The sequence below is a fragment of the Pinus tabuliformis genome, chromosome 3_2, assembly GCF_031772625.1.
Source record: "Pinus tabuliformis cultivar Carrire ecotype Pingquan chromosome 3_2, CPIR1, whole genome shotgun sequence".
Taxonomy (NCBI): domain Eukaryota; kingdom Viridiplantae; phylum Streptophyta; class Pinopsida; order Pinales; family Pinaceae; genus Pinus; species Pinus tabuliformis.
The window spans coordinates 69,362,861-69,385,347 of record NC_142302.1 but is presented as its reverse complement, the minus strand read 5'-3'; the positions used below and the strand labels follow the sequence as shown (position 1 = coordinate 69,385,347).

The 22,487-nt window shown below is 37.0% G+C and overlaps 1 protein-coding gene across 3 annotated transcripts in view; it reads left to right on the top strand.

Moving 5' to 3' along the window:
* The window catches only part of LOC149179881 (uncharacterized), a 131,235-nt gene extending 109,810 nt beyond the window's left edge, over positions 1 to 21,425 (top strand). For 2 of the 3 annotated variants that reach the window (XM_089415833.1, XM_089415836.1), the window contains 2 exons: positions 7,175 to 8,699; positions 19,177 to 21,423. In XM_089415833.1, the coding sequence (XP_089271959.1) occupies positions 7,175 to 8,699; positions 19,177 to 20,878 (3,227 nt within the window). In that variant the 3' untranslated portion in view covers positions 20,879 to 21,423. Of the gene's footprint in view, positions 1 to 7,174; positions 8,700 to 19,176 lie in introns of all 3 variants that reach the window. The other variant, XM_089415835.1, reaches the window with a different exon arrangement.
* Positions 21,426 to 22,487: the final 1,062 nt, after the last annotated feature.

Sequence of the window (22,487 nt, the reverse complement as noted above, 5' to 3'; positions counted from 1 at the left end):
ATATTCAGTGTTTCGAAAATATAAAGATCACAAAGAAGCAAGAGACAAAAATTTGGGCTCCAAGACAGGGCAAAACCCCACAAGGTAAAAAAACCCAACCAATCCTTCTCTTATAGAATCAGATCAAAATGAGTCTTCAAGACCAAGACAAAGACCCAAAACTGCCACCAAAATGTCAAGTTCACCCCCCCTCCAAGTTTCCTCCAAAATTGTCAACTCTAGTCAAGGTCAACGAAAGTGAAACTATCCAAATTCTGGTCAACATACTGAAAATTGCAGACCTGCGGTAGGAGGCCAAAATTCGGCCCTGTGGAAACCTCAAAATTTCGGTCCTGTGCACAAAATTATAGTCCACATGTGTGAACTTCTTGGTCAAACTTGGGAATTTCTTCTTGTCTTTTACTTTTATTTTTTCTCTTTTGACTTGTGTTGACTCCTCTTTCTCACTGATTTCATATCTCTGTGGTAGGTCGAATGGATGATCTCTAATTGGTCGAATTGGCTTCTTATATATAGTTGTTCCAGAAGGTTGAATAGGTGGCTCTTGGAGGCCTAGGCCGACTTGTCCCAAGGAGGGCCGACTTTGACCATTTTGGTGGACTTTGACTCAATACTAAATTCAAAATTCTTTTTCTTATAAATGGCCAAATGGGACATGACTCAATACTAAATTCAAAATTCTTTTTCTTATAAATGTCCAAATGGGACATGACTCATACATTTTGTTTGACTCAAAATAATTTTTCTTTTTGACTCTTTTGACTCTATAAGCATGAAGAACATGCCTTGACAAAAATGAAATATAATCATGAGTATAATAGATGAATATAATATATACATCAATGATACATTTTGAATTATATTATGAAGACCAACACTAGTTACATTTTCAACACTCCCTCTTAACTTGTTGGAATTACGGTTGCCGTTACATCAAATGCATCACTAGAGTTAACAGATCCTTGAGAGGCAGTTAAGTACATATTGCGAAAAACACCCAGGGAGCATTGGATTATCCAATGCCCAACAATCTCCACCCTAACACGAGTTGGGTGTGTTTTGAACTTGAGACCTTTGGCTTTGATACCACTTGTTGGAATCACGATTCCCGTTACATCAAAGCCCGTAGGTGTTAGTAAATGAACGCATCGCCAGAGTTAATGGATCCTCAAGAGGCGGTTAAGCACACGTTTTGAAAAACACCCGGGGAGCATTGGATTATCCAATGCCCAACATAACTAGGGAGGTATTCATAATGTCTTGTCAGAACAATCTCAAGTTGAAATATTCATATAAAAAAGGATCCGGATTGATAAGCATCAATGATGATTTGCATCATCATAACCAGCATTGTCAAAATACCAAGGCCTTGACAAGCAAGCTCTATCTCTCCACTAGATCAAAGCACAATGCTGAGAGGCATGGACACCACTGCCTCTTAGGCATATATCCCACCTAGGTGTTCCCAGAGTATGTCCTCACAGGACCATTTCCTTCTCATCCCAAGGAAAAGCTCGTCCTCTGGACCATTCTTACCAAGTCCATGTATCCAACTTAGGATGTTAATCCTAGTCACATGACTCAAGAATGTATGTCCTTGATGCTTATCCAATCCACCTTTCTCCAAGCTAGTGCCTTTACTACGCTTACGACTGTTAATCCTGGCCATTGTACATGACACATGGAGAATAAGGTGTCCATTTTCACTTCCTTTCAAATTGGGAGAAGATAAATACAAGCCTAAGCTTGTCACACAATATTTCTTGTAAAAGAATTTCATCAATACATCGGCTTACTGGTTTGTCTGTGGAGATCTGTTGTAGCTCCTCGGCTCCTATCTGCATCATGTCATGAATTAGAGTGTGCTTCGAGTCTCGACCTTCCTGGTTCCCTGGTAGTCTATCATAATAATCAAATCCATCATGCAATCAGGTAGTTCATCAATCATCTTACGGAGCCAACCTTCTTCATAGCTGATTTTCTTTCTTCACATTGCTTTATGTTCTTCAAGAAATCATACCAATTCCCAACCTTCTTCATAGCTGATTTTCTTTCTTCACATTGCTTTATGTTCTTCAAGAAATCATACCAATTCCCAATCATCAGTAGTATCATCATTCATACTGTCAATCCAATCTCTTTGTTGAATATATCAAGGAACTAATCAGCTGCTAGTACAATATCGAAATTCTTCAACTTCTAGCTTCACATTCTTCCAAGAAATTGCATCAAATTCTAGAAACGACTATCAGATGTATCAATAACAGAACTGCCAATCTAAACGATGTGTCCAAGATTTGAATCAATCAGCTGCTTCCATAATGCTGGATCAAAAACTCTTTAGTGATGTTACCATATAACTGAGAACTGTCAGCCAATCTTCTACAAGGATCTAAAAAGTGTTCTCTGCCCAACTATCTAGAAGTAACATATATTATGTTTAGCTTCCAACTCACTCTGAAGATGATATCCCTAATCCATGAGTTCTTGTTGGATTCTTCAACTAATTTTAAAATACAAGATCTATCAAGAAACTCCCTCTTACGTAAATAGGAGTAACCTTCTCCATCTGGGATAATAGAAATTTCTTCTGAAGCTTGCTTCTATGCTTCCATCTAATTGACTGTCTTCAATGCATACTGTTAATCTTCCTGTTCTTACATAGATACATCCTTCTAACTCCTTTGTTTATCCTTGTCAAAAGCTTATCTTTCTTCCAAACTGTTCTATACTTGTCCTTACTCTATGATGAATAAGTCAACTTATCTTTACTGGGATTTGAGATGAATACCATGCTATAGAAATCTTTATAATGCTGCAAGTTGATTTTGACTCTTCTATTATTCTGCTTCTACTTGTCAACCTGTAATCTTTGCTGCTCAAAGAGATGTTGACTTCTTCTAAATCCTCATGATGAATGCATCTGGATGAATGCTTCTTCTAGAATTCTGTGAAGGCACCTTCAATGATTCTAATTTCCAAGACTATGTGCTTCCTCTTAATCTTGATCTTCACGACTTCTCGGTTTGTGAATAAAAAACTCTTCTATCCTCTAGATGTGACTGCAACTGCTACAACTGTCATTTTTGAAAAGAAGAAATAAAAAATCTTAAATGAAAACCTGGAACTAGCCATAATCTTCATTGTTGTCAATAACAGAGATCTCTGTTGTCATCGACCTTGGGCTTCTTCTCGGCTTCTTCATCTTCAGCTGTATGTGCTTCATCTCTTTCCTTCCTTTTGTTGCTCAGCATTCTTAGGAGAATATCTCTTAAAGTGTCCATATTCATGACAATCAAAGCATTGTGTTTTAGACATATCCTTTTTTCCATGAGGCTTGTTGTTGTTTTTGTGATGAGGTCCAAATCTTCCAAACTTTCCAAACTTCCTCCTTGATCTTGCTGCAAATGCTTGAGAGTGTTCACTGTTTGGTTCGGTATCATATTTAGCTTTCAATCTTGTTTCTTCTAGTACACAAGCTGCCCATAAATCTTCAAATGTTGGTGTTTCTTTTATAGCATAGATGACACTTGCAAAACCATCCCAAGCTGGTGGAAGAGCATTGATGACTGAGGTGATCAATTCAGAATCAGATATAGTTTCTCCAAGTCCTTGAAGTTGATCCTTGATCTTTGAAATCTTCATGAAATATGCAGCAATGTTCTCTTCTTTAGCCATTCTCGATCCATAGAGTTGATTCCTTAAAGATATCTTATGTCCTGTGGTGTTGATGGAGTATAATTTAACCAATGTATCATAGACTTATTTTGAAGTAGACAAATCTGAAACAAAGGTGGTATGGTGGTCTTTTATAGACTCAGAGAATCCTTTGAGCTCTAATTTATCTCTTCTTGTACTTGGCCACTTGTTGAGCATTATTCTCATCTGGTGCTGGAACTGTCCCTTTAACGCATTGCATGACATCATTTTCTTTGAGAACTAGGTCAATTCTTCTTTTCCAAGCCTTGAAGTTAGAGGCTTCATCAAGTTTGTTGCCTTCCTTGCAAATAGATTCATTTGATTGGTAGGATTGGACATAGTGTATAGAGGAGTACTTACTTGTCAAAAGAATGCCTCCAAGAATGTTGATGAATGCCTCCAAGATGTTCTTAAGTTGTGGCTGTTATAGAGATGTCTTCAAGGATGGCTGCTACAATAAAGTCTTCAAAATGCTACATTGACTTCTTCAAGAATGAGTGATGACTGCTACAATGATGATCTTCAAGCCTTATTTTTGTCTTGTAAGAGTGTCCCCAATTATCAGCAAACTGTGCTCTTACTTCACCTTAGCTCTGATACCATGTTGAGAAACCAAGGGCTATGTAGTTTAATGCTTGATTTCTCTATCTTGATAATTACTTGTGAATGTTAATCTTCTTCCTTTTAATTATTGTGTCTTCATCAAACAATTATACAATATTCAGTCTTTCAAAAATATAAAGATCACAAAGAAGCAAGAGACAAAAATTTAGGCTTCAAACCAGGGAAAAACCCCACAAGGGAAAAAAACCCAACCAATCCTTCTTTTATCGAATCAGATCAAATGAGACTTCAAGACCAAGACCCAAAACTGCCGCCAAAATATCAAGTCCAACTCTCCTCCAAGTCTCCTCCATATTGGTCAACTCTAGTCAAATTCAACGAAAGTCAGACTGTCCAAATTCTGATCAACGTACTGAAATTGCAGACCTGCGGTAGGAGGTCAAAATTCGGCCCTGTGGCAACCTCAGAATTTCGGCTCTGTGCACAGAATTATAGTCCACACGTGCAAGCTTCTTCTTGGTCAAACTTGGGAATTTCTTCTCGTCTTTTACTTCGATTTTTTCTCTTTTGACTCCTCTTTCTCGCTGATTTCAGATCCCTCTTGTAGGTTGAATGGATGATCTCCAATTGGTCGAACTGGCTTCTTATATATAGCTGTTCCAGGAGGTCGAATAGGTGGCTCTCGGACGCCCAGGCTGACTTGTCCCAAGAAGGGCTGACTTTGACCATTTTGGTGGACTTTGACTCAATACTCTTTTTTTTCCTAGGAAAAAATTGTAACTTCTATTCATGAGCAAGGAAAGTTGTTACATTCAGCATACATACCTGTGGTATGTTTCAATGATTTTGCTTTTGTTAAGCAACGAAGGGCTTTCAAGCGAAACAAAAATCTGTATCCAACAGAGGGTAATGAGACATCCTCGTCTAAACTGCCTGGATGATTAAGAGTTCCCTGACCATCTACTTGTCATGGCAAGCCACAAAACAACCCTTTGCCTGGGATTCAGAATTACAAAAAAAAGGTCAGTTTTCAGCCCCATAGGGCCGTCTAGTGTGTGAACGTGAGCCATCAGTTGAAAATTCTGTAATATGCCATAGACCTTGCTCCATTAGAATTGCATCTTTTGATAATCTGTCAGCCGCCTGGTTCCGCTCCCTGTAAACGTGAGCACAGAAGAAGGAAGTGAACGTTAATTTTAGTCGCAAGATCTCTTCAACTAAAGGCTGCAATAAAAGGTTCCTGCACTGTTGAGTTTGACTGAGCCAATTGACCACCAGGAGTGAGTCCCCATACAGCTGGATGCGAGAAATCCCCATTTCTAATGAGAAGGAAAGAAGACTTTTGCATGCTGAAAGCTCAGCAGAATTGTTGGAACCATTCCCCAACCCAAGCTTGACACGAAATGAGTGGGAATCTGACAGGTGAAGAACGAACCCCCCTCCGCTTCTGCGCCCATCATCAACAGACGCACCATCGAAATAAGCCCATGGGACACTACGATCTGGACATTCTTCCACAATAATCCTAGGAGGAGCTAAGCCCTTGTCATGCGGGAAATGGCTTAGAATCACCAGAGATTCAGCTGCTACTCTGGAGGGATTTGATACTTCGTCTTGAAAGATGCCCCGATTCCAACTTTGACTCAATAATAAATTCAAAGTTCTTTTTCCTATACATTTCCAAATGGGACATGACTCAAGTATGGTTTATTTGACTCAAAGTAATTTTTCTTTTTGACTCTAATAAGCATGAAGAACATGCTTTGACCAAAAATGAAATATAGTAATGAGTATAATAAATGAATATTATAAATACGTCAATGATACATTTTGAATTATATTATGAAGACCAACACTAGTTACATTTTGAACAGTTGCACAATCCTTCATCACATTTTTGTTTTTTAATAGATGTAGCAACATGGTCAAACTTCGGACCTTATTTTAGTAAAACCTTCAACTTTTTAATTTTACAAAAGCTTTCATGTTGACTTTAATAACCAGACAAATTTCTCAGCGGTGATTTGGATAGACTCAGCAAATTTGCGGAGTCTCCCACGAGTCAAACTATACTGATCTGAACCTCATCTCCCTCTCCTGCAGTCCCTGAACATTGGGATAACAGAGGGGTGCACCCATGTTATGATAATCGTAGCATTTACTGTTGTTGAACAACAGAACTCTCTGAGATGACTATTAAAACATGTTCCTGAAACGAACCAAATCTTTCCTTGTCTTAGCAAATAGCAAGTTCCGAGTGTTTCTCTTCTTCAGCATCCTCATTTCCTGTGATCTTCTCAGATAGCATATCAGACACTGAAGATGTTATCTTTGAGAAGACAGACTTTCTGACCTATTATGATCTTCCCAGTAGGGTGACATATCCTCAAAATTGAAATTGTCCCATTCCTCTATCTCGATGTCATTTCTTCTTATTCAGTTGAGATGAGTCCTTTGGGTTCAAATCAGGATAACATGTTTGACATTGATTGCTAATCACTTTTCTAAGAAATCTTTTCTTTTTGAACATGAGATAGATTTGCTTATTTTTCTTCAAAATTATATTTTATTGTTATTTTATCTTGCAATCCTCTCAAGTTTATCCCAACCCCCAACCCCCTGAAGATGACTTCTCTTGATGCAACCATTTGGATGTGTATTTTTCTATATTTCTTTCTCAGGAGGGTTTCATTTACTGTTTCCAACATGGAAAATAGTAAAATACCATTCAACAATTTTCTTAAAGTCATTTGTTGACTTGTTTCTGTATTTGGACAGAAGCATTGATGAGAGGTGGAATATGAAACATGTTTTTGTCACTGTCAAGCTGTAATTGCTTTAATTCCTCTTCTGTAGCAATGTTGGATACATGCATTAGAAATGGGAATGGTAATAACTTGTACTACAACAGGTGGAAAGGACAGTGCTGACAGAGCTCTGTTAGTTGATTTGGTTCTCTGGACTTCACAAAACCCTCCACCTGCACATTTATTCCTGATATCTGGAGATGGAGATTTCTCTAGCATTGTACACCGCTTGCGGATGAAGAACTACAATATTTTAGTTGCAAACAGAGAAACTTCTTCAACTGCACTCTGTAATGCTGCAAGCATTGTGTGGCAGTGGAATTCGCTTGTTAGAGGAAGAGGGCTTCGAGGCAAGCAATTCAATCATCCTCCTGATGGTATTCCGGGTTCCTGGTATGGTGAACCTGTTGGCCCTGTTGAAGATGCCTTTCGAGATATAGAGTTTGAAGCCAATAGTAATACAGTACCTCGACGTTCTGAAGGATTTGAAACAGAATCTAATCAAGAATCAATCTGTGGGCCTCGTCAAATTCCTAAAACAGTGATGGCACAGATAGAAAATATCTTGTATTCATATCCAAAGGGTCTAAACATTGCAGAACTGCAGTCAGAAATTGTAAGAAATGATATTAAAGTTGACAAAGATTATTTTGGGTACAAAAAATTCTTACGTTTTTTGCTTGCAATGCCAAACATTTTAAAATTGGACCGTTGTATTTCAACTGATGGTAAAACTTGGATATATTATGCATATCCAAAATTCACAAAGAATTCCAAAACTAAAACAAAGTCACTACCAATTGAGTCAGCTGATGGACTCAAAGAGAAGGATAAAAGAGATGAACAGGTGGAGACTACAGGGAAATCCTCAAGTTCATTTCCTAAATTAAACTCAAAGGATTATGTTATTGGTGAAGAATCAACCCATTTTGCACAGGAGAAAGTGACAAATGCAGCTGCCAGTGGGGGACAGTCTGATGACATTCAGGACCAAACATCCAAGACACAATGGAGTTTTATTGGCAGATTTTTAGGAAACTGGTTTGGAATAGGGTTGGTAAACAACAGTGGAAAGGTTCATGGTTTGAAGAATGGAGAGATAAAAGAAATTAGCACAGATGCTGTTGAAAGAAATAGTAGAAGTGGTAGCGTGGGAGTTGATAGAAGAAATCTCAATGTGAAGCACCAAAACAATCTAGATGAAGCCTTCAACAAGTCAGTAAAAAGTAGATTTTCCTTCAGGGAATGGATTTCTAAATCTCCAATTTACAACTCATCATCTTCAGAAGTTGGAGTTGGGTGTGAATTGAAAAGACAAGACAAAGGAAACTCTAAGAGGTCTAATAGTTCAACTGCACAAATTCTTAGCTGGCTTTCACAGGACTGGAGTCCGTGGACAGGTTGGCTACCTACTCTCAGAGGGAATGCTGGCCAGACTTCACCTTGTCATGGTGATGCTGTTGATAGACAAAATAAATCTGCTGATATTGAAGGAAACACCTCTGATCATCAGGTTTTATCCCAACTAGAAGATGATCATGTATTCTCTAAGCCAGAATTTTGGAATGATGTTAAGAGTTATCTTCAGAGCAACAGAGGTTCTGTTATTGTCTCAAAAGCAAAGTCAAGGTAACAGATAGTTTTTTATTGGTTATATCAAGCTTGTTGCTTACAATTTTTATTCCTATTGATTTGTATGTATACACACCCACATATACATGATGGTATGCACATAATTTTCCTTTTTCTATGGAAACTTTTGTCCCTTTTGAGGGGCTACTTTTTATTGAGAGTGCCACAAGTTAAGGGCTTTAATTTCTTTCAAAATTACCTAGAACACCTGTCTCAACTGTTTTAGGAGGAGCATGCCTGCTGGGGATAGAGCCTTGGTCATACTGCTGGTAATATATTATCAAGAATGTTTTCATCATATTGATACTAAAGTTCTACTTTGTTCATTTAATTTTTGCGGGAGGCTGAAAATATTGGGAAATGTGGCATAATTGGATTTTGATGCATAGGCTCCACTTAAGGCAGTGATTGCTGATTCATCATTGTCAAACTGGGATGAGTCATGGCATTCAAGGGCATGACCGAGTTGGCTATCTTTTACTCCATCTCTCACTACTTTGTGGGCTTCTTTTGGTAATTTGGGCTCTTATTTGATAGAAGGAAGAGGTTGAAATGAACATATACAAGCTCCTCAATCTTCTTTGCTACCAATTTGTTTTGCTTCATTGAATGATGAAGCCATTTGTATTTGGGTTCATTTCAGTTGATGAGTTATTCGCAATTAGTGATAACAGCTTGATGGAGAAATTCAAGATGATTGGTCTCCACACCATGGTAGTTCCACTATTGAACTAGATCCATGATCTTCTTATCCTCCACGTCATCCACATCTGCATATATAGCCTTGGTGGATACAAATGTGCAAAACTCATGACAAACCTCCACTACAGTTTTAGGTTTTGGAACTGATTTCTTCAAGGCTTCTGAATACTTATCCTAGGATCACTTCCCTCCCTGCCAGTGGTGCTTTCCTTCTTGGTCATTACATGACCTTTGCATGACAATACATGGGATTCGATTTAAAGGCTTGTTGTCGCGCAGATTGACACGACAACCCTCAGACCGGGGGTTGTCACTCTGATCCCCGATCCCTCCGTTTAAGCCTGTCTCCCGCGGCTAAGGGGGGTAGACCCTATGATATGATGAAGACCAACTGTCGACCAGCTGGTTGGGAGACACGATATGATAAGCACTAAAAGAATTTAGAAGTTAGAAGACCAGTGCCTTGTGGAGTTAATATTTAATCGATTAATTATCAGATGCTGCAGGAATATGAACTCATTAGGAGCAATCATCAAAGCTTAACTTGAACGATGCAAGATATCCAACAACTGAGAATTTTGAAGAGATGAATGCTTCAAACCACCACGAGAATCACAAATCATTAACCAGATATCATATTCGCATCCAGACTTGAAAATTTAAATCTCGGCAATAAAGATATAACATGACAACTCCCTGAATTTGGCAAAAATTTCCACGATGCTTTTTATGCTTTTCAAAATTTTTTATTTTTATTTTTATTTTATTTTATTTATTTTATTATTTTTTATGATTTTTCCAAAAAATGAAATTAAATTAAAATCTAAACAAAATAAAATCCTAAACTAAAAAATAAAAAAAAATTAAATAATTACAAACTAACAATGCCTAAATCTAAAACATCAAAGACTAATTAAAACATAACATCAAAACCTAATAATAAAACTAAGCCTAAATTGAAAATCTTAGTCTAAAGCAAGCAAATAATAAAAAAAAACAAATCAAAACGTAATGTAAATCAAAATATATTACGATTTTTTGTTTTCTGATAAACGCACATATAATTTTAAAACGATTGAATCTAAAAAGGAAAACTATACCCTAACTAAAGCGTAAAACCAAAACAGTGAGAAATTACCTGTGCGTAAACTCTAAAAGGAAAGCGTAGCACGATATTTCAATGGCGTAATGGATAGAAAGGAAGCTTACTTGAAATGTTTACGAATGGAACGATAACCTGAACGATTTTGAGTTTATCCTGGCACGGCTTCACGTTAACTGCTGCGTCTTTATACCTGCGTACATACTCAATTTGATGCCTGAAAATTTCAGTGACCAGATGGCATTGGAAAAGGTCTTGACCCTCGTTTTGATATATCTGAAACTGCTAAGCCGTATGCAATGAAATTGCTACGATTTCGTGGGGCTAGAAATCGAAGACGTTCACGACGGCAATCAATCACACATACGCTCAGAATGCTGAATGATAATATAACCAGAGCCAAAAATCGTAATCCTGAGTGCTTCGACTGAGATTTGATTATCATGAGGGTTAAACGCTTTTCTCTGCGGTGAATGATCTTCGTCTGCGGCTCAAATACCCTTGACGGCGGTGTTTACACAGAAAATACATGCGATCCGGGGCCACGAAACCGATATATACCTATGAATATCGACTTGCTTATCAAAATGCTGGAGCAGAATATTTTCACGCCGGCAGTTTTGCTTTACACACAGGCATACGCTCCTTGAAATGGATCCAGAACAAACTGTCATTGATTTATCATAAATATACCGGATTGGCGTTTATCATTACAGGTGCAGTGGGCGAGAAGATTGACGGCGGTCCTGCAATTGCAAAAAGACAAAACCCTAATGAAAACTGCATAAAGCAAAAATTTGAAACCCTAGATCAACTTGATTAATTTACAAATTTTGGCCCCTTAACAGCCAGATTCAGCAATAAGCACAGAAATATTTTAAAGAATAAAAACTTCAGATTTTCACTATGAAGCACTTAAGAAAATCTCTCATGCAAATTGGAAAAATAAACTGAATGATAGACCCAGGATCAAATCCAACTGGGCTCAGCAAAAAATGCTTGTAGGAGTTGGCTGGTTCAGCCGAGAACTTCCCCAAACGCCCACTAATCCTCTTTATCAAGAGTTCCCTGCACAGCTCACTTCAACCATCAGTAAAGAGGGAGAAAACACTATGAGATATCAGAAAGCAATGGAGATACCTGCCATTACTCCAGAAACCCTAATACCATTCAAACCCTAGCAAGTGAACAAGATACCTGTGCTCACAATACTCTACAATAAGCTATTATTAATGGCCGAAAAATAAAATATGCAGAAAATTAAACAATCTCACAGCATTTCCAGAGAGTAACACCAGCTAGATTTGGACCCCAAAGTCTTCTTTTATTAACTAGAAATAGTTTACAAGAGAGCTTCTTCAGTACAAGACTCACAGATCCAATGATCTGAAATGACCCCTAGCACCCTACTTAAAGGAAATGATCCCAACGGCTAGTTCGATTGATCCATGTCGAAATGATCTCGACCGTCAATGAGGATCAAGACATCTCTTAATCTCATCCGTCGAAATTGTTAACTTATTATTAAAAATAATATTTTGCATGCATTCACTCAAAATATTCTTATTTTATTATTTAGGGTTTTTGCTTTATTTTATAATTTTTTATTTATTTCATTTTTTTAATTTTTTAATTATTTTATTATTTTATTTATTTTCTTAAATGGATCATCGAACTAAGCCTTTGGAAACATCACCTAGGACCTAGGACTTAGGACTCATGAGGGGATTTAAAACATTTTCCAACCCTCAAGACACATTACATCATGACTTTTACAATTTACATCTTAAGGGGGAAAACCCCTTTATCATAGACCCTCATAAATCACCCAGTTTCTGCGACAACTATAATCTAGCAGATTAACACACTAGGATTCTCCTAAAGTTCTAATAACAAAATGCATCCCGGCTTTGGGGTCAGGCTGAAGGAAAACTCTGCCGATCATAGATCGGTGAGACGAAAAACCTTCCGGGACGTAGATTATCATTAGAAAGTTAGGTCCACCTAGGCAATTTTACATAAACGACTCATATCTGCTAAGATTATTTACAATTCATACATGCAGACTGGGTTTACAATTAAGATGATCAAGCTGTTGATGACTACAGGATGGCACGGACACGTCGATCAGGTGCTACCCATTTTTGCAAAGAAAAAGGGGGGGGGGGGTACTGCATGGGTAGTTGACCAGTAGTGGTCAACATCTGGCTCTACTTGGAGACACGTTGCTGCACTGTAGGAATGTGAGAATCCAGAATTTGCATCCACGCAACACACAACAAAACATAAGTAGCGTTCATCCAAGAATCATCATATACATTAAGCACAGGAAAGATAAAAGCTCTTCGCTTATTAACTATCTAGAAAAGTAAATCTAATCCTAAAACAGAAATGAAAATGCGGAAAAAACAAGGAATAGGGTTAGAAATACGATACAAAGGATGCCCCATGGCATCAGATGTGTTCAATATAGTGTATATTGAGCATTTGCCTGCTTTCAGGAAAATCTGTCGGCTGCTTGTCGGATGTGCCATGTCCAATTCTGCATAAGGTAGGACTTTTTCCTATCCGAAAATCAAGCTGCTCGCGGTCGTCTGATGCATCAAATCTTCTTCTCATTTTCTTTCTCTTGCGCTTTTTCTTTGAAGCAGGCTGTATTACTGATGACGTGGAACTTTCTGTTTCAAAGCTATCAGATGAAGTATGTGAGATATGCGTGACATGTCTTTCTTTATCCTGCATCTGATCTTTATCATTTTTCAGTCTATCTGGATCACCTTCAATTAGCCATCTTTCAATCAAACCAATGACCTCCTCATAATAGGATGGAACTTGTTGCGACAAATGAGAAGGTTCCTGATCTGTTGATGTCCCCTGGTCTCTCTTATCCTCTGACCATTGTTGAAATTTTTGAACCTGTATTTTAATGGCATCCATCTGACTAGAATGTTCAACCTTTATAGCACTGATTTGCCTGGCATGGTGTTCTTCCATATCTTTTATTACTTTATCGTTCTTTTCCTTTATGTCCATCAAGCAATGCTGCATGGAGTTTATTTCTTCTTTATGATTTGCTTGCATGGCGGCCAACTGATTATTATGATCAAACGTCATGATAGTCATTTCTTCATCCATAGTTAATAACTTGTTTTGCATAGAATCAATTTCCCTATCATGATCAGTTTTCATGGTCACCATATTTTCCTCTAATCCTGACATCTTGCTATGCATGATTCTAATTTCTGTTTCATACTTAGTTTTCATGGCCTCAATTTCTTTAGCATGCTGATTTTGCACAATCTCCATCTCCCTATTACGTTTTTCAAGGTGGGTGCATAAAGTTTTCACATCATTGACATAATTAGTTTGATTGCTTTCCATATTTTTCACCAGCATCATTAGATCTTGTATAATTTGCTTTTGCTCTTCCTTTTCGTTGTCGTTTATCCCTGATTTTCCACTATCATGAACTTGGTCTGCGATAGTTCCGGTGGATGACACATTCTGATCTTGAAAACTTTCTTCAACAGCTGGATCTTTTATAAGATTACTTTCTTTCTTTTGCACAATTTTAGGGGCAGAAGGCACGCTGTTTGGATAACCATATCTATCTTTAAAAGCATTGACAATGTCTTGTAAAGAAGTGAAAGAATCCTTAGGAAAATTGTTAAACCAATTCAAAGCATCATCTTCTAAAGAAAGGACAAATAGACGCATTTTGATATCTTCATGATTAAACTGAGGGGGTCTACAATATATGATCATTATGCGAGTAAACAAGCCTAGATGCCTTCTAACAGCGATTGAATCACCACCCGAGAAAATAGGTAATTTAGAAATGGCCTCTTCCGGAAAATCATGGAGACGTTCAGTAAAACGACATGGTTTAAATGAATAATCCATGATGAATGATAAGGGATTAAAAGGATGATAGAACGAGACCTCTGCTCAAGAAAGTCAATAGATGAAAGAAGTGGAGTCGCCACTTGAACAATGAATCTGATTCTAAGATCCAAAAATCAACCAACAAGCAGATATGAAGAAGGCTTCTTGTCTGGGAAAAATGAGAAAATGGAGTCGCCACCCAAACAAGAAACAAACCGAAAAGATGCTGCTGATATGACGAAAGGCAATAAAAGATCCAAATGATAATCCCAAAGGTTGAATCTGCCAGCTCAAATGAGAGATGAGAAAGATGGGAAGATGAATGTCGATGAAACTCCAGGACCAGAAAAACTCTTTCCTCGAAGACGGCGCCAAAAAATGTTGGCGTTGCCGGGCCAGATGAAAAGATAAGAAATGAGAAGGATGATTGTCGTTGAAACACCGAGAAAAAAGTGTCCCCGGCAACGGCGCCAAAAAATGTTGTCGCGCAGATTGACACGACAACCCTCAGACCGGGGGCTGTCACTCTGATCCCCGATCTCTCCGTTTAAGCCTGTCTCCCGCGGCTAAGGGGGGTAGACCCTATGATATGATGAAGACCAACTGTCGACCAGCTGGTTGGGAGACACGATATGATAAGCACTAAAAGAATTTAGAAGTTAGAAGACCAGTGCCTTGTGGAGTTAATGTTTAATCGATTAATTATCAGATGCTGCAGGAATATGAACTCATTAAGAGCAATCATCAAAGCTTAACTTGAACGATGCAAGATATCCAACAACTGAGAATTTTGAAGAGATGAATGCTTCAAACCACCACGAGAATCACAAATCATTAACCAGATATCATATTCGCATCCAGACTTGAAAATTTAAATCTCGGCAATAAAGATATAACATGACAACTCCCTGAATCTGGCAAAAATTTCCACGATGCTTTTTATGCTTTTCAAAATTTTTTTTAATTTTTATTTATTTATTTATTTTTAATTAATTAATTAATTAATTTTTTATTTTTTATGATTTTTCCAAAAAATGAAATTAAATTAAAATCTAAACAAAATAAAATATTAAACTAAAAAATAAAAAAAATTTAAATAATTACAAATTAACAATGCCTAAATCTAAAACATCAAAGACTAATTAAAACATAACATCAAAACCTAATAATAAAACTAAGCCTAAATTGAAAATCTTACTTAGTCTAAAGCAAGAAAATAATAAAAAAAAACAAATCAAAACGTAATGTAAATCAAAATATATTACGATTTTTTGTTTTCTGATAAAATAAATGAAGGCACATAAAATTTGAAAACGATTGAATCTAAAAAGGAGAATTATACCCTAACTAATGCGTAAAACCAAAACAGTGAGAAAATACCTATGCGTAAACTCTAAAAGGAAAGCGTAGCACGATATTTCAATGGCGTAATGGATAGAAAGGAAGCTTACCTGAAATGTTTACGAATGGAACGATAACCTGAACGATTTTGAGTTTATCCTGGCACGACTTCACGTTAACTGCTGCGTCTTTATACCTGCGTACATACTCAATTTGATGCCTGAAAATTTCAGTGACCGGATGGCATTGGAAAAGGTCTTGACCCTCGTTTTGATATATCTGAAACTGCTAAGCCGTATGCAATGAAATTGCTACGATTTCGTGGGGCTGGAAATCGAAGACGTTCACGACGGCAATCAATCACACATACGCTCAGAATGCTCAATGATAATATAACCAGAGCCAAAAATCGTAATCCTGAGTGCTTCGACTGAGATTTGATTATCATGAGGGTTAAACGCTTTTCTCTGCGGTGAATGATCTTCGTCTGCGGCTCAAATATCCTTGACGGCGGTGTTTACATAGAAAATACATGCGATCCGGGGCCACGAAACTGATATATACCTATGAATATCGACTTGCTTATCAAAATGCTGGAGAAGAATATTTTTACGTCGGCAATTTTGCTTTACACACAGGCATACGCTCCTTGAAATGGATCCAGAACAAACTGTCATTGATTTATCATAAATATACCGGATTGGCGTTTATCATTACAGGTGCAGTGGGCGAGAAGATTGACGGCGGTCCTGCAATTGCAAAAAGACAAAACCCTAATGAAAACTGCATAAAGCAAAAATTTGAAACCCTAGATCAACTTGATTAATTTACAGATTTTGGCCCCTTAACAGCCAGATTCAGCAATAAGCACAAAAATATTTTAAAGAATAAAAACTTCAGATTTTCACTATGAAGCACTTAAGAAAATCTCTCATGCAAATTGGAAAAATAAACTGAATGATAGACCCAGGATTAAATCCAACTGGGCTCAACAAAAAATGCTTGCGGGAGTTGGCTGGTTCAGCCGAGAACTTCCCCAAACGCCCACTAATCTTCTTTATTAAGAGTTCCCTGCACAGCTCACTTCAACCATCAGTAAAGAGGGAGAAAACAATATTAGATCTCAGAAAGCAATGGAGATACCTGCCATTACTCCAGAAACCCTAATACCATTCAAACCCTAGCAAGTGAACAAGATACCTGTGCTCACAATACTCTACAATAAGCTATTATTAATGGCCGAAAAATAAAATATGCAGAAAATTAAACAATCTCACAGCATTTCCCGAGAGTAACACCAACTAGATTTGGACCCCAAAGTCTTCTTTTATTAACCAGAAACAGTTTACAAGAGAGCTTCTTCAGTACAAGACTCACAGATCCAATGATCTGAAATGACCCCTAGCACCCTACTTAAAGGAAATGATCCCAACGGCTAGTTCGATTGATCCATGTTGAAATGATCTCGACCGTCGATGAGGATCAAGACATCTCTTAATCTCATCCGTCGAAATTGTTAACTTATTATTAAAAATAATATTTTGCATGCATTCACTCAAAATATTATTATTTTATTATTTAGGGTTTTTGCTTTATTTTATAATTTATTATTATTTTTTATTTATTTCAATTTTTTAATTTTTTAATTATTTTATTATTTTATTATTTTATTTATTTTCTTAAATGGATCATCGAACTAAGCCTTTGGAAACATCACCTAGGACCTAGGACTCAGGACTCATGAGGGGATTTAAAACATTTTCCAACCCTCAAGACACATTACATCATGACTTTTACAATTTACATCTTAAGGGGGAAAACCCCTTTATCATAGACCCTCATAAATCACCCAGTTTCTGCGACACAACTATAATCTAGCAGATTAACACACTAGGATTCTCCTAAAGTTCTAATAACAAAATGCATCCCGGCTTTGGGGTCAGGCTGAAGGAAAACTCTGCCGATCATAGATCGGTGAGACGAAAAACCTTCCGGGACGTAGATTATCATTAGAAAGTTAGGTCCACCTAGGCAATTTACATAAACGACTCATATCTGCTAAGATTATTTACAATTCATACATGCAGACTGGGTTTACAATTAAGATGATCAAGCTGTTGATGACTGCAGGATGGCACGGACACGTCGATCAGGTGCTACCCCTTTTTGCAAAGAAAAAGGGGGGGGGTACTGCATGGGTAGTTGACCGGTAGTGGTCAACAAGGCTAAAGAGCGTTATGAAGTTGTTATTCTGTCCATATCTCGGTCACAATTTCCTTAATTTGGTTGTATAATGCTCCTTTTTAGGCCAATTCTTTTGGCATGATTACTCCTTATCTTCTCGAAGACTCTGATATTATATCTATGATCTATTCCATTATACACCTCTCCCATTTTATAGCTTTCAGGGTTACTTTGAAAGTGTTTCCGTGATCCTTGAGGGTGTTCCATGTGACGTGCGGTACATGGTGTATTGATCATCCTTGATTGACTGTGATGAGCATAACCATAGAGTTAGCTTGCTCATTGATTGCTAGACCTTGTCTTGATGCATATGTGGCATTCTTCCTTGGAGTGTGGGAGACCTATTAACCCCCAGATTGCCTGCGTAATTGGATGGTTAAGATCCTGCTACATTCCATCATGTTGGTTCCACTACAGGTGCATCAAAGTCATCACAGTGATCAGATCTTGCTACAGAGTCAGTTTTGTGAGATTTTGAGCTTCCGGTTTTGAGTCCTTGATTGAACAATTATTAAGATTCTGGATTTAGTATCGACTTTGATATATCATTCATGATTTGGCATCCACTACATTTATATGTTGATGTATTTTCTATATTTATGTGCCAACATGCTTATTTGATGCCTCTGTTGGCTTATACTTTTTAAAATATTGAAAAAAAAAGTTTTTTTTTTTCAAATGATTACGGTGGTTTTACTGATTTTTCGGAGATTTTTCCAGTGTCTTGAATCTTGGTAATTTTTTTCCAACGCTGATTTTTTTGACAATGATCTAAAGTGGTAGCTGTTAGTTGAGTATGGTAAAGTAAAATAAGAGGTGTGAAAGTTATGCTGCTGCTCAAATTTCTCTTGCAGAGGAAATTTTTTGGGAGCACAAATCTCTCTTAGTTTTAGAATTCAATCAGTTTATATTGATGCGGAAAGGTTCAACTGGAGCTTTGTTGTTTAAGGAATCAGCATCTTCATTTTCAAAACTGCTGTGGATTTGTAAATAATTAAGTTTATACAACTAAAACATGTAAAACAGGGCAAGTTGAAGTTAAATTTGATGCTTTATATTGTTTAGTACTCATTTTCTGAGATTTGATTGGCTGGTTCTGCTTTTCAGCATGTCAATAAAATTTTTTGCTCTTTTTTTCCACTTATTTTTTTTATTTTAACAATTCACTCTCATAAAAATATTTTGATTGTCTTTTTGCAGAGAAGATATGATCAATATGCTCCAGAAAGAGGGACCTATTCTGCTGTGTAACCTTGGACAAAACAATCTCCATCATCTAATCAATATTTTGGTTGAAGATAAGAAGTGGCTGGAAGAAGGCTCTTGGAAGTTTCCATTTAGACTTAATATCCCTGGAAAAGATAGTAACAGCCATTCAGCTTCTACAGATAAGGTGGAGATTTTGAGTTCAACCTTCGACAAGTGCAAGCCTGAACCTAAAGACAAGAACATGTCCTTAACAAAAGAAAAAGAACTGAGAAGTGTTGACAATTATTTGCATGATAAAAATGTAGAAAGAGAAAATGGTGCTGTTCAGTGCCCTAATTTTGAAGTATTGAAGGAATGGTTGATAACTGTCAACAAAGATCATGGAAGCATCTCCATAACCAAATTGGAGACACTTTTTAGCCGAGAATTCAATAGGAAGCTTGATAGTAAATCTTATGGTTTCTCTAAGGTAGAAGACTTACTTGCATCTATTTCAGATGAAATCAGTACGGTGGTCATTTATAACCAAAACGAGCTGTCTAGAACAGAGGTAGTTCACAATTGTCAAAAACTTCTTGATGAAGCTTTATGCAATAACCCAGATGGATATCATATAAGTTCCTTCAAATCTTTATTCTTCCAGAGATATGGATACACTCTCGATCAAAGAATGCTAGGGTATGGGAAATTGTCCTCTTTTTTAAAAGCTATTTCAAGAGTGGAGATTCAATACAACTTGATATATTCCAGTGAAAAGTTTCCGGAGAGGGAACATGATAAAGATAAAACATCAAGTAGTCATTTAGAGCAGAGTTGCAAAGAACCAGAAGGTGCGAGCCGTAAGAATACTGGCACAGAAGAAAGGACAAGGCAGGTTGGTAATTTGGAGCATAGTAGCAAAATGCAGAAAGGCAGAACTCTAAAGGATATTGACACAACAGAGAGAAGTGATACAGAGGAGAGGAGAGGGCCCATTGATGATTTGCAGGACAGTGAAGAACAAGGTGGTAGAGCTTTTAAGGACAAACAAAAGAGAATTAATGCAGACGAGAGCAAGCCAGTCAGTCATGATTTTACCAATGAGGTCATACTGACAAGTGTGGATACAGTGAATGATGACGAAGCAAATTGGGGAGAGTTAGGGCCAATTGTGGTGCAAATATATGAAGAAAGAGTCTCATCCTCCAATGAAAAGAGTTTACAAGATAATCGTTCTCCTGATGTTGCTTCGCTAATGCAACTGCAGGAGGACTTTGATATATCATCTCTGCAGTCTTGTGGATATTCTGATACACTGGTATATGATGCAGAGTGGACCAGGTCTGCAGACAGTTGTATTGCTGTAGAAGGCAAAAATATTCTACGAAGTGAAGAAAACAATGCTGGTCTTCAAACGTTGGATGTACCGTGTAAGGATAGTGAGAAATCTCACCTGAAAAAGCAGTCCTATGAAAATTTGGATGGTCTTGTTGATTGTTCTGGATGTAATACTCATTTGGACACTAATCACTTCCTCACTGCTGAGCTTGGTGGAAGTTCATTAACAATGAGAAATTCCAAAAATCAAAAGAAAAATAGGAAAGGTCAAATTTTATTTCAACAAACAGCAACCGATTCAAATAATGATGCTGTAGATTCATTAGTTGAAAGCATCTTGTCTACGTTAAAAAAAACCAATGTAAAACCTAGATAAGAGAAGCCCCTGATTTGCTACCAATCTTTAGTTATTGTCAGAGCAAAATTGTCGTGGTCAGTATTTTGGAGGCATTGACTTGAACTATTCTTTTATGAGTATATATTGAGTCATCAATGCTCATTGATTGTAACAATCATCTGGATTTCAGTCACTTCCTCACTAGTGAGCTTGGTAGAAGTTCATTAACAATGAGAAAATCCAACATTCAAATGAAAAATAGAAAAGGTCAGGTTTTATTTCAAGAAACAGCAGCCAATTCAAATAACGATGCTGCAGAATCATTAGTTGAAAACATCTTGTCTACGTTGAAGAAAACCAGTGTAAATCTAGATAAGAGAAGCCCCTCATTTGTTACCAATCTTGAGCTATTGTCAGAGCGAAATCATCTTGGTAAGTATGTGGTATGCATTGACTTGAACTATTCTTTTATTAGCATATATTAAGTCATCAAGGCTCTTTGATTGAACAGTTGGTCTTGTGTTGTGCCTTGTGGATTCTGAACAAATTTCACTCAGGGGTAATTGATTGTACCTCTTATTTTTGGATTCATCATCTTGATGTTACAGGAAGTCTTCTCCATCAAACAATGATGTCATGCTTACATTTTAACTATTTTTTTATTGGACTTTTATTTTATTATTTTGTGACATACTTTACAAATTGACCTAAGCTGTAGAATGTGTATGGACAAATAGCAATCGATGAAAAAAGAAAAATCACAGGTTTCCTAGATCTCAACCCTATGAATTTTCAACGTTAGGGATGTTATAAAATATAATTAAAACAACGATAGAAGTAGACTATTTTAATACTTAACAACCCCAAAAATCTAGGCAATCCAAGAGAATGTATCAGTGTTATGATGAGTTTTAGGATTTTAAGGCAATCTTATCATGCCCAAACCAAATATGGAAAACAATTGTTTACAACTATAAACATAGCAGCAAAACAACCCTTCTCTTCTTCAACTACAATGTGAAATTACTTGACAGGGTTACAATTCAACTTATATCAAATCATCAAAGCACAGATAGCTGGAAATTACAAACCATGAACAGCATAAATTGGTGAAAATCAAATCTGTGATTTACATGTGTTGGATAGCTGAAAACTTCATTAAAATGCATAATATGAAGTTCATGTACATATCATAGCTTTATCACAAGGCTAGTACAACCTCTACGTCTCCAAAACCCTAGCTGGGGAACAAAATGCAAAATCTAGTTCAACCAAGGAGCGTGGATGAATCACTCAAACAAGTATTCAAAGACAACATTTTCTCTTATCCTTCACCAAATACATCCTAGGCTTCATCTCATAACTTTAATCTCAATTTTCCATGGGATGAAACCCTAACCCTAGATTTCGAGATGCTTCAAGAAATCAAGAGACACTAGCAATTGTAAGGGAGGGACCGAGTGCAAATAAAGATACAAGAAAGAGAAGATGATTAATGCACTCCTCTTTCACATCTGTAATGACATGATGAACAAAATTGTTAATGAATGATGAACATCTCCAATGTTATATTCTTCACACGAATAAATCCTAGTCACCAAAACAATCTCCAATAAAGATATCCTATTCCCATCCATAACTTCTCTTA